Genomic DNA, 12,211 nt, shown 5'->3' on the forward strand with positions numbered 1-12,211 from the left:
GCCTGACCGCGCTCCGCCCGCCCCGGCAGCCGCCGGCTGCGGCGGGAACCGCCCGGCCCCGCCCCGCCATCCCGCCCCGCCCCGCCCCGGCAGCCCGCGGAGGGCAGCGCCGGTCCGAGCGGTCCCGCTCGCGGCCACGCCCCGCAGCGCCGCCGCAGCCAATCGGAGAGCGGCGTTTGGCCGGGGGGGCGGGTCTATGGGCTGGCGGCGCTCGCGATTGGTGGCTTGTCGGCCAATAAGAGGCGAGTTTGTGGAGAGGGTGAGGGCGGTTGCGGGGCAGAGTAGGGCGACTGTGGGGGCGGTCTGCTCGGTACCGGGTCGGTCCGGTCCGTACCGGGTCGGCTCCTCTGGGCGCGGGGGCTGCAGCTCGGGCCGCTCCAAGGCCTCGCCCAGCCGGTCCAGCGTCCCAGGCTGGGCCTCGGCCCGGCCGCGCGGAGGGCCTGGCGCGGCCGCCGCTCCCGCCGCGCTGAGGCCGCTGCCGTCGATGCTGCCCGGGGCCGCGTCCGCCGCCGCCGCGTCCGGCTTCGCGCGGGCTGTGGCCGTGCTCTCCGTGGCCGCCGTGCTGTCCCCGCAGCCTGCCCGCTGCGTTCTGCAGCGCCGCCCGCTCCTCAGGTACCGCAGGCCCGGCGGAGCCCCGCGGCCCGGAGCCCCGCGTTGGGCCGTTCGGCTCCGCTGAGCGGATCCCCGGTCCTGGGCGGAGCGGCCGCCTCACGGGGCCGGGCCTTCGGGGGGGCTGCCGGGCCCTCGGGGGCTGCCGGCCGCGGGGGAGCTTGGCGGGGGCTGTGCTGTGTGACTTGAGGGAGCCCTTTTTGCAGGCGCAAAAGCCCCGCTGTGCTTGGAAGCCGGACGGCTGCAGGCACCGCAAAACACACGCGGGGTGTCCCGCTGCCCTGCGGGTGAGGCGGGCAGCCTGTCCGGTGTGTCCCTGCCCCTGGCTGCGCTGAGGGTCTAACGCGCCTCGGGGCGGGTTGTGAGTTCCTGGTGCGCTTGTGACTCAGCTGCGCGGGTTTCAGCGCACCCTGGGTGTGTAACGGCGAGCAGGGCCTTTTCAGCCTCGGGGTGAAGGCTCCATCCCACGAGTGGGGAGTCTTTAAGCTGCTGGTTTTGAAAATCCCTGGCCTGTGCTGCTAGTTATAATCCAATAGTCACATCTGGGTCGAAACAGCAGGGTTAGTGTATGAGTCGGTTTGTTGTTTTTTTGTTTTTGTTTTTTTTTTACATCTGAAACTCATTGGTCACATCATTATTTTGCTCAGGTGTGAAGCTGTTAAAACCTAGATGTATTTCTGCAGAGAAGATACATTTCCTTATATGCTGGAAGTGGTGGTTTCTTTTTTTAAAAAAAGCAACAGCCTTTTCACTAAGAATTAAAAAGTTTTCATTTTGGAGTACTCCTGTAGCTTATTTGAAGCTCTTATCTGGCTTAATTTCTTTTTTTTTTTACTAATTAAAAAAAAAATGGAGTACAGGAAGGTCTCTGTGTGTTGAAGGATCTGCTGTTGAGTATTTTATTGTTGACTGGTTTTTCAGCTCCTGAAAACCAATGGCAAAATGAAATCATTGGAGGTCTCAAGTATTTTTTTTTCCTTTTAACTGAAGTGGTTTGATAGTTCCAGCTTTCTTTGAAATTAAAAACTAAGGGAAGCTGTGGCTGCCCCATCCCTGGCAGTGTTGAAGGGCAGGTTGGATGGGGCTTGGAGCAACCTGGGCTGGTAGGAGGTGTCCCTGCCCATGCATGGCAGTTGGATCCTGATGATCTTGAAGGTCCCTTCCAACTCAAACCAGTCTATGATTCTATGTGTTATTCAACTCAGTAGTGCACAAAAGGCTTATTTTGATGGTCACAGCAACTTCTAGAGCTGTGTTGCTTGTCATTTTCTCTATTTCATTCTGCCACTGGATGTGGGAGCAGCATTCTAGTTAAGACTTGAGTTGGTTTGTTGATTAAATACCCCTATGGAGATCTAATTCCTGCTGCATTTATGGTAGATACCTTGGAGCTGTTCCTTATGTAGGATTCATCACTGCTCAGTGTTCCACACAGTCTGGAATGGCAGCTCTGGTTCTCAGGTTCTTCATGCTCTGAAATCTTGTGTGTCTAGTGGAGTTCCCTTCTGCTTCAAGCAGCTAAAGGTGACATTCCATATTTTTTGCTTGGTGTCTGGAGGAAAAAAATAATCTATTCCTGAGAGCTGGTCTGTGGAAACAACTAGTGTGTTCTGCCTGCTGTGCTACGCAGATAAGGGATTAAATACCAGCCTAATGATTGAGGTGTTTTCTTCCTCTTTTTCAGTCACTTGCCTGCAAACTGTTGGTCCTCCCTTCATCCTGTTACCATGTCTAATGGTTACAATGTGAAGTTCTGCCACAGGAAGGCTCTGACCTGCCCATATCCAGGATCTCGTGTGGAGCGTAGCCCAGTTCCTGAAGACAAAGTAGGTTGGCTGGTGGAGTGGAAAGATTATCATCCTGTGGAGTACACTGCAGTGTCTGTTTTGGCTGGACCCAGTTGGGCAGATCCCCAAATCAAGTGAGTGGAAATTGTGGCTCTTCTCTCCTGTGGACATGGAAGCAGGAAATATGGGTCAGCTGAGTTAATAAGATCATCAGCTTGAGTGACATTTGTGCTTCTACAGTGTTGTGTGAAAGTCAAGACCTAGAAAAATGGTGGTTGGAGAGCTGAATGGTTTGGGGTGAGTTATGAAGGTCTTTGACATGTGGTTTTACTTAGCTGGTGATTGAGGGTGAGAGTAGTGTTAATTGGGATAATGTTGATCAACAGCTGTTGGTTTCTGTGAAGTGCTGCTTCTGTGTTGTGAGCTAAGGAAAAACCTTAGGAATTTAGGAGAACACTTTCATGACATGTTTGTTTGTTCATGGACTGAATGCAAGATGAGAAAAGAATTAATATAGACATGTAGTTGTAGAGTTGAGGGCTCTGACTCAGGAAATGTACCATGTTTGAATGCCTGACTGTACTTTTTTTTGTGAAGGTATGTTCATTTTTATTGATTCTGTGAATATATTCTCCCCTCAATGGAAGCTGTATGCTTCTTGGCTAGAAAGTTATGCATCTAGTGTAACTTGTGATAAGGTGACATGGTGATTTCTGTGTCTGCACATGGGTGTAGAAAGGTCAGAATAAGGTGGCACTTGAGGTTTCAGCCTTTCCTTCCTCATTTACCATGGCTGTTTGGACTTATGCTTCTGTTTGCTTTTAATATGGTTTAGTATTGGTGATTATTATCTTGAAACTCTGATAAATCATCTCTAATAAATTATCTCTAATAAATTCTGCTCAGTTTTCAAGTAGCAAAATATTTTTGGAGTTTTCTCAATGGATCGTGTTCTCTAACCTAGCAAGGACACCTTGGAAACACCTTGTCTGAAGAAAAATCTCAATGTTAAATACTTCAGAGGGGCACATGTGTCTGCACAATGAAATATGGGGAGACTCATCAGTAAAGGCTGAGATTTTATGGCCTTCTGTGGAAAAAGGAAGGCCTACAAATTGAGTTCTGGTGGGAAAAAGTGCTTGTTGGTCAAGTGGATGTTGCTGCTCTGGGGGTTGGCCTTCAAGCTTTTCTGGGGTGGAGAAGTGCTGTGTGTTTGATAACTTACCTCTGTGAAATTGTGCTTTTCCACACAGTGATCAAGGTTTTTCTCCCAAGTTCAATGAGAGGGATGGACAAGTGGAGAGGAAGAGTCTGAGTGGCTTGTATGTGGTGGAAAATGGGAGGCCCCGGTGAGTGGGTTGTTCTGTTTGCATGTTATGTTGTTTCAGAGTTCTCCCAGGTTTTGATAGAGGGTACCTGCTAGAGCAAAATCAAGGCACTCTGCCACAGATGTCTTTCTAAAGCTGCTTTTTTTTTAATACTAGGAGTATATTTTGAAAGTAAATATGCTTAATGTTCTGTGTCACTTGTCACTTTTTTCAGAAACCCGGTGGGCAGGACTGGCCTCACAGGCAGAGGATTATTAGGGCGCTGGGGACCAAACCATGCTGCTGATCCTGTTGTAACTAGGTAAGGGCCAAGGGACTGCAAGGTGCCTCACAGCAGAGCAAAAATGAACATGGTTTTTGCTTTTTCTGTGCATATCTGGACTCTTCATGGGCCTTTTGTGTGGTTTCCCCTATGTGTAAGCCCCTTCAGATATGGGTATCTGAATGGTGAGAGTTCTTTTCTCTGGCAAAAAAATAAGGACTTGCTGCTAATCATAGAATGGTTTGGGTTGGAAAAGACCTTCAAGATCCTCTAGTTCCAACCCCCTGCATGGGCAGGGACACCTCCCACCAGCCCAGGTTGCTCCAAGCCCCATCCAACCTGCCCTTCAACACTGCCAGGAATGGGGCCTCCACAGCTTTCCTGGAGAGCCTGGGCCAGGGTCTCCCCACCCTCACACAAGAATTTCCTCCTAATGTCCAACCTCAATCTCCCCTCTTCCAGCTTTACTCCATTCCCCCTCGTCCTCTCCCTACAAGCAAATGCTTCTGAAATGCTGAGGAAGCAGGTTGAAAAAAAAAATCCCAACAACTCAAAGTGTATTTCAATAAAAATACACAAATAATCTTCAGTAACAAATGTAAAAACTGAAAGGACCGTGTGATATTTTGATCCTGTATATATAATATGCCAGAAGGCCTTGGATGAGGCATATTAAATTGCAGGAATGTTGTTTTTCTGTCATACTGACTAAACTGCAAAAAAAAACCAGGGTGCCTGCTTGTGCTGTGTAAGAAATATTAACTTGGCCTGGTGTATTACAGGAGGAGGAGGGGTTAGGCTTCTCTTGTTCTTTTTTTATTGTCAGTGTATGCTCTGTTTTAATTGTGTTTTTGCCAGCAGGAGCTGTGTGTGTACATGCCAGCTCTTTTACAGAAGGCATTCAGAAAAGATTGTGGGGGGTACCAGGGGTGCAGGCTAGGAAGTGTTGTGCTGAAGGTGGAACCATTGTGCTGCTCGTTATCATGGAGTTTACTTCTTCCCCTTTCCAGAAGGCTTCAATGCTGTTTTGTCTTTTTTTTAGACAGTTTTTTTCCTGTAACTATAGATTCCTAATTGTTTGCTGAAGGCAGTGGTGGGTGGTTGTGGCCTTGGGGTGGTGTCAGGTGGGCATTGGGAAGTGCTGCAGCCTGCACAGCTGCTCTGTTCTGGCAGGAGAGATCCTCACCCTCTCCTTGTGGAGAGGCACAAGTGCAGCTGATGGGATGTGCTGATTGCAGCTCTCACACTCTTGAAATGTAGCTTTGGGGCAGTTTGTGCCCTTCTGGCTGAGGATCAGAACCCAATTGGTAGAGGTGTGTGACAGACTTGGGGCTTCACCTTTGCTCGTGATCTTGCTGCACGGTCCTTCTGCACTTGCTTTTCCCCTGCACAGGGAACAGTGCAGGTGCCTTGCTGCTCCTCTCCCAGGCCCTTGTGCCTGGAAGCAGCAAAACATGTTCTTATTTGTCGTTTGCTGCAGGTGGAAGAGGGATGGAAGTGGCAAGAAAGTTGCTCATCCAGTTACTGGGAAGAACATCTTGCAGTTTGTTGCTATCAAGAGGAAAGACTGTGGAGAGTGGGCTATTCCAGGGGTAAGAGCAAAGTCCTGGAGACAGGGTACACTTCCCCACTGGTAAAGCTAAAAGGCCTTGCTGCTGTGCACCTGACAAAAGTGTGCTTTTTGATGTTACAGCTTGTGTTACAGAGGTGAGGAGAAATTCTCCTTAACCTGGCTTTGTCTGAGCATCAGCTCAGATGCCTCCTGCTGTTTCTGCATTGCAAGGCACTTACTGTTTCTGATCCTGACCATGTCTTTTGTGGAATGCAGGCAACATTTAATCCAGTGCAGGTTTTGAAGGATGTGATAGTCACCTTTTTTTTTCCCCCCCACTCCCACCCCAAGGGGATGGTGGACCCAGGGGAGAAGATTAGTGCTACCCTGAAGCGAGAATTTGGGGAGGAAGCCTTGAACTCCTTGCAGAAATCACCTGAGGAGAAAGCAGAATTGGAGAAGCAACTCCACAAGCTGTTCAGCCAGGAACATTTTGTGGTGAGCTCTGTGCCTTTTGTGATAGCCTCTTGAGCTATGCATGTGAGTTGCAGCTGTGTGGAGCTTGGAAAAGTGTAGCTGCAATCATAGAATTATGGAATGGTTAAGATTGGAAGGAACCTTAAAGATCAGCAGGTTCCAACCTCCCTGCTATGAGCAGGGACACCTCCCACCAGCCCAGGCTGCACAAGCCTCATCCAACCTGGCCTTGAACACCTCTGGGGATGGAGCATCAACAGCCTCCCTAGGCAACCTGGTCTAGTGTCTCACTGCCCTCATGGTGAAGAATTTCTTCCTGATGTCTAACCTAAATCTCCCCTCTTTTGGTGTAAAACCATTACCCCATGTCCTGTCACTGCCCTCTCTAGTGAAAAGCCTCCCCAGCTTTCCTGGAGCCCCTTCAGGCACTGGAAGGTGCTCTAAGGTCTCCCTGGAGCCTTCTCTTCTCCAAGCTGAACACCCCAACTCTCCCAGCCTGTCTCCAGAGCAGAGCTGCTCCAGCCTCCTGATCATATTCATGGCCTCCTCTGGACCCTCTCCAACAGATCCATGTCCTTCCTGTGTTGAGGGCTCCAGAACTGGGCACAGTACTCCAGGTGGGGTCTCACCAGAGCAGAGTAGAGGGTCAGAATCCCCTCCCTCATGCTGCTGTCCATGCTTCTTCTGAAATGAAGTTGTGATGCTTGGGTGGTCATAGTGTAGGAAATGGAAGGGACTATTGAAAAACTCTGCAAGGGCAAATGTATCGGAAGGAAATCAAATATGGTCTAATTGATTCCACCTTGTTTGTTGTGACACTGAGATTGTTTTGACACTGAGATTGTTGTGGGTTTTGGGTCCTTAGGTGTACAGAGGGTATGTGGATGACCCTCGTAACACTGATAATGCCTGGATGGAGACAGAGGCTGTGAATTATCATGACGAAACTGGTGAGTATCTCCACATCTGCTCTTAGCTGCCTATTACTGTGTATGTTGGTTTGACATTGGGGTGTGTGTTGGGCTGAGCTTGGCAAAGAAACTGGGGGAGCATGCTAGTCAGGTGTAAAGTATTGGACTAAAATCTGTGGATGTGAGGAACTCTTGTCTCCTCAGTTGTTCAGCCTTGACAGGTAGTTATTTCCATTTGGTTTCTCTGTCTTGAAATAAGGAACAGAGGGCTTGGACTGAAAACTATTTGTTAGCTAGTTGTGAGCTATGGACCGTGTCCCTTGGTATGGAGGTTGAGCACTGGACAGGAGCTCCTTCTTATCACTGCATTGATCTTGGGTTGGTTTCCTTGGCCTTGCTAGTGAGTCTGGGGTGGGAGGATCCTCTGTTTCTTTTGTTTTTCCTTAGGTAGCTAGTGTGAGCTTCAGGAGGGTGGGCTCTGGCTGTGGGCAGACTTGCACTGCATTTATTGCTTTGGTATTGGAATTGCTCTGAGACAGAGTAACTGTTGGACTTTGTTTTACTTCTATAAATTGGTGACCATACATTGCCAGTTCCTAGATGGATCTGTTACCTTGGGTTATCTCTCACTGTTTGAGATAAATCAGGCTAGTTAGGTGTCCCTGGACTCATCCAAGTCAGAGACTTCATATAGTGACATTTACTGTCTTGGGTTGTAGATACCAGTGGTGAAGTTTCACATGTCTCTGGTCCTTGATTTGCCTGAAGCAGCAAAGATGCTGTTCCTTTGGCCTTTTGTAATACTTGGAATACTTGGAAAAGCATCTATTTGTCTGTGGAGTCCTGGGGTTCTTTTTGAAAATGAAGTAAGAAACTTTGGAGAGCAATTCAGAACCATTTCTCTGTCCTTCCTGAAGTACTATTTTTGATTTTCACAAAATTACTTTGGTGGGAAAAGACCTTTATGATCATAGACTCCAACCACAACCTAATTCTGCCAACCATTAACCTAATTTTACCAAATCCAGTGCTTAAACCATGTTCCTAAGCACTATGTCTCTGTCTTTTAAACACCTCCAGGGGTGGTGATTCAACCACCTCCCTGGCCAGTCTGTTCCAGTTTTTAATTAGCCTTTCAGTGAAGAATTTTCTTCTAATATCCAACCTAAACCTTCCCTGACACAACTTGGGGCCATTTCCCTTTGTCCTGTTGCTTGTTACTAGGGAGAAGAGGCCAACCCTCACATCACTACAGCTGTCTTTGAGGCAGTTGTAGAGAGCCATAAGGTCTCCCCTCAGCCTCCTTTTCTCAGGCTAGATGTCCCGAGCTCCCTCAGCCTCTGTTCACAGGCCTTGTTCTCCAGACCCTTAACCAGCTTGGTTGCCCTTCTTTGGGTCTGCTCCAGCCCTCAATGTCCTTGTAGTGAGGGGCCCAGAACTGCACCCAGGACTCAAGGTACAGCCTCACCAGTGCCCAGTACAGGAGGACAATCACTTCCCTACTCCTGCTGGCCACACTACTCCTGATACAAGCCAGGATGCTGTTGGCTTTCTTGGCCACCTGGGCACCCTGCTGGCTCATGTTCAGCTGCTGTCACCCAGCACCCCCAGGTCCCTTTCTGCTGAGCAGCTCTCCAGCCTCTCCTCCCCAAGCCCAAGGGTTGCCTGGGGTTGGTGTGTCCCCAGTGCAGGACCTGGCACTTGGCCTTGTTGAACCTCATACAACAGGCTTTGGCCCATGGATCCAGCCTGGCCAGGTCCCTCTGCAGAGCCTTCCTACCCTCAGGCAGAGCAAGACTCCTGCCCAACTTAGCATAGTCTGCAAACTGACTGAGGGTGCACTCAGACCCCTTGTCCAGAGCATTGATAAAGATATTAAAGGGAACTGATCCTGATACTGGGCCCTGAGGAACATCACTTGTGACTGGCTGCCAACTGGATTTAACTCCAGTCATCTCCAGTCTCTGGACCTGGCCATCCTGCCAGTTTTTAATGCAGCCAAGGGCACACAGCACTCCACACCATGTGTAGCCAGTTTCTCCAGGAGAATGCTGTGGGAAACAGTGTCAAAGATCTAGATAAAAACATCCACAGCCTTTTTCTCATCCATGAAACTGGTTGCCTTGTATTATGTAGTTTCAGAACCTGAGAAAGGAAGCAGACGGACATTAGCCCAACAAACAAACAAAAATCAAGGCAGATGGACTGGCAAACTTCACAATAGTTTCTAGTAACTTGTGCTGCTGATGCTACCTTAGGAGTGGTGACATGGAGTTAACTTCACCTCTGCCACTCAGATTTACCTTAATATATTGCAAGTATGAAGGAGGTTTCTGGCACAGAATCAGTGAGCAACTTTAATTGGTCTCTCTGAGAAGCAGGTGAAGTCACTGCCCATGAAGGAGCCTTGTAGAAGGGTGGAACTGATCAAATGTGAGAAGAAAAATCAGAACAGAAGGTGTATTAGCCTGTTCTAACTCTTGTTTTATGAACAGGTGAGACAATGGATAATTTGCCTCTGGAAGCAGGTGATGATGCTGGAAAGGTGAAGTGGGTTGACATCAGTGAGAAGCTCAAGCTGTATGCAAGTCATAGCTACTTCATTAAGCTTGTGGCTGAGAAACGAGGAGCCCACTGGAGTGAGGATCCTGGTCCTGAGTGCCATGAGGGATGTAAATAAGGAATCAACAGACACCAAGGAGAGACTGAAGTTTTCCAGCTTTGGAACAGATAACCTTGTCCTTTTCAGTGGAAATGGAGTGAAATTCCTGTGAAATTCAGGAGGCAAAACCACTTTGGCTTTTGCAGAGACTTCAAATGGCTTCTTTTGATTTCTTGTGTGAAATGAGATGCATGTGGAGCTGTTACCTTATTTTCCCTTTCTTGTCTTAATTATTTGCAGCCATTTCATAACATCTGCAGAATTGTGTGACCACACTGGGATTCTGACTGATTGCAGTTCAGTATTTACTTCAGCTCTGACTTTTTGCTCTGATTTCTTGCCAGGAGTGTGAATCCTTAAGGGATGTGAGACTTGTAGGATGATGACTTAAATTAAGTGCTACATAATAAAGCAACTTTTCTTTTTGGAGTTGTTTCACTTAACATGTCTTTTCCATTATTTCCTGTTTTGAGAGATTAGTTTTCACATGGAATTGCTTTCTAGTTTACAGTATGGGTGGTGTTCACATCTAAGTGTTTGACAGTGCCTCTATCTACAAAGGTAACTGTTGGAGGATGTAACTTGATTTTTGGGAGCTGGAATTTGAGGTTCCTCTCTTCCTGCTGTGCACAGCTGCTGGGGAGACTGCCATAAACAGGATCATTGTAAAGAGCAGCCTCCATGTGTGATCTTGTAAACTGTGGTGGTTTTATACAGTTTAGTTCATGCGAGTAGTTCACAGTCTGGGGTGGCTCTTCTGTGGCATTTATGCAGGTAACGAGCTGCATGATAATTGCTGACGCTTCTCCCTGTGTTTTTAATCAAAGGAGTAATTGCTGTTGACTGCTTAATTGTGTAATATTGTCAATGGTTGGTGACAGTAACAGCCAAAAGTTGGGATTGAGACCTGGGGAGGGGATCTTGATTAATTTTAAGCCATATGTTGAAGTAGGGTGGTGATAAATGTCATCATCTGGGTAACCTGTGCTAGTGGGTGACTGACCTTGCTGTGGAGGAAAATGTTTCATGCAGTCTGCAGTCCTACCACAAGTTATTTCTTTCATGATCTTTAGTCCAGGTCACACGAAAGCATTTGGGTTACCTTGGAATTGCATGTTAGAACAGTTGCTCAGTGCATCAGACCAAGTTGGCTGGCTCCTGTGACAGGGTTGTGTGACAGGCTGGTGGCTCTGTGCAGTTCTGAGGACTGGATCTTAAATCAGAAATCTATAGGACACCATGGATCATACCTTCTTGAGACCTTTTGAATGTTTAGTTTACTTATCAGCTGATAAAGAAGCCCTTATATATATATGAGACCCCTGCTAATCCTTGGAGGAGTGATGTTTGGCAGTGGAACTGTAGTGAGAGTAGTGTAGTATCAAAGGATACTGTAGTGTAGTATCAAAGGAACATTTGTTGAGCATTTTGGTAATACAGCTGTTCTGTCTGTAGGGTTCTGTACTTCAGTGATGCTGGAGGAATGCTTGGGTATGGCAGCCTAGAGTTCTGAAGCTGCTAACTGGGAGGGAGTGTTACAAATTCCATAACTCCCTCCTTTTTCCTGAAGGAATGGGATCTGGTGAGTTAACTGCTATCTTTTGAGGCCAGCTGTGTCTTGACAGGTTCCTTGGAGTTTGAGAGCTGAACTTTCTGACATCTGGCTGCATGCAGGTTAAGCAAAAAGCTATTAAAGGTAAGTCTCTAAGTTTTCAATTGGGGGGTTTGCTTGGCCCTTCTGTTTAGTCATGATTTTAGTAGAAAAGCCTGAACTGGTAAATACAGAGTTTAAATTAATACATGTATCTAGGGAAGATCTTGGGTGATGCAATTCATGTTGGCATGATGTTGGTTCTGTTTAAGGTCTCTGGTATCAATAGCTCATCTCCATACTCTTTTAATAAGGATGCAAATTGAGCTGTAAACTTGTTACAAAGCATCCTACTTGCCTGTTTTGGAGGCAATAGAGTAGATACTGCTCATGGAGCACAGGGGTGAGAGAGCAGAAGGAAGGAAACATGCTTTTTGTAGCATTTTCTAGGTTGGCATGTTTGTGTTTGTGCAGTTATTTGTTGACTAGTTGGAAAGATTGTCCTCATCCTCAATGAAAGCAACTATTAACAGTGACTGGAAGAAAAGCCCAAACAAACCCCCAACCAAAAACCCCAAACCAAACTCAAACTCAAAACCAGATTGAAATGGAAATAGACTCCAGAAGTATTTGGTAAATGTGCTGGAATGCTTCCCAGTTCTTTTCCTCTAGAATACATGTAAGGTTGTCAAGAGGAAGGATATGTTATCCAGAGTTGATAGTGTGCAAATGGTTTTTTGGGGAAGCATTTGGACAAAGCTGATCAGTGTTCCTCCAGAAAGTGTAAAAATGTGACCCCACACCTGCTGGCGTGGCCTGTTGAGCCAGAAGCCACAGATGATGTGGTGGTCACCTGTATTTCCTTCTTTTTGGAGTCTTCCATGTGGCTGTGCTGGAGGACTGAGAATGAAGACAAACAGGTCTGGTATCAGTACTGCACTGAGAAGGAGGTTGATCTTGTTTGAAAAGGAGAGTCAGATGGCCAGGTCAGTGGAAAGAGATGATAGAATCACAGAATGGTTTGGGTTGGAA

The 12,211-nt window shown here is 47.5% G+C and overlaps 2 protein-coding genes across 2 annotated transcripts in view; both read left to right on the top strand.

Annotated features, from left to right (window-relative positions):
- Window positions 1–192: 192 nt before the first annotated feature.
- NUDT9 (nudix hydrolase 9) lies at window positions 193–10,031 on the top strand. The gene is made up of 8 exons (XM_051618812.1): window positions 193–612; window positions 2,294–2,530; window positions 3,650–3,745; window positions 3,939–4,025; window positions 5,467–5,578; window positions 5,890–6,036; window positions 6,881–6,965; window positions 9,422–10,031. Exons 1-8 carry the CDS (start codon window positions 197–199, stop codon window positions 9,604–9,606), a joined length of 1,365 nt encoding a protein of 454 aa, XP_051474772.1. The 5' UTR covers window positions 193–196; the 3' UTR covers window positions 9,607–10,031.
- A 1,097-nt stretch (window positions 10,032–11,128) lies between these two features.
- LOC127384422 (dentin matrix acidic phosphoprotein 1-like) overlaps window positions 11,129–12,211 on the top strand; it is a 41,018-nt gene continuing 39,935 nt past the window's right edge. The window contains exon 1 of the mRNA XM_051618798.1: window positions 11,129–11,284. Within this exon, the coding sequence (XP_051474758.1) occupies window positions 11,257–11,284 (28 nt within the window). The 5' untranslated portion in view covers window positions 11,129–11,256. The remainder of the gene's footprint in view (window positions 11,285–12,211) is intronic.

This window comes from Apus apus, chromosome 4 (assembly GCF_020740795.1).
Source record: "Apus apus isolate bApuApu2 chromosome 4, bApuApu2.pri.cur, whole genome shotgun sequence".
NCBI classification, from domain to species: Eukaryota; Metazoa; Chordata; class Aves; order Apodiformes; family Apodidae; genus Apus; species Apus apus.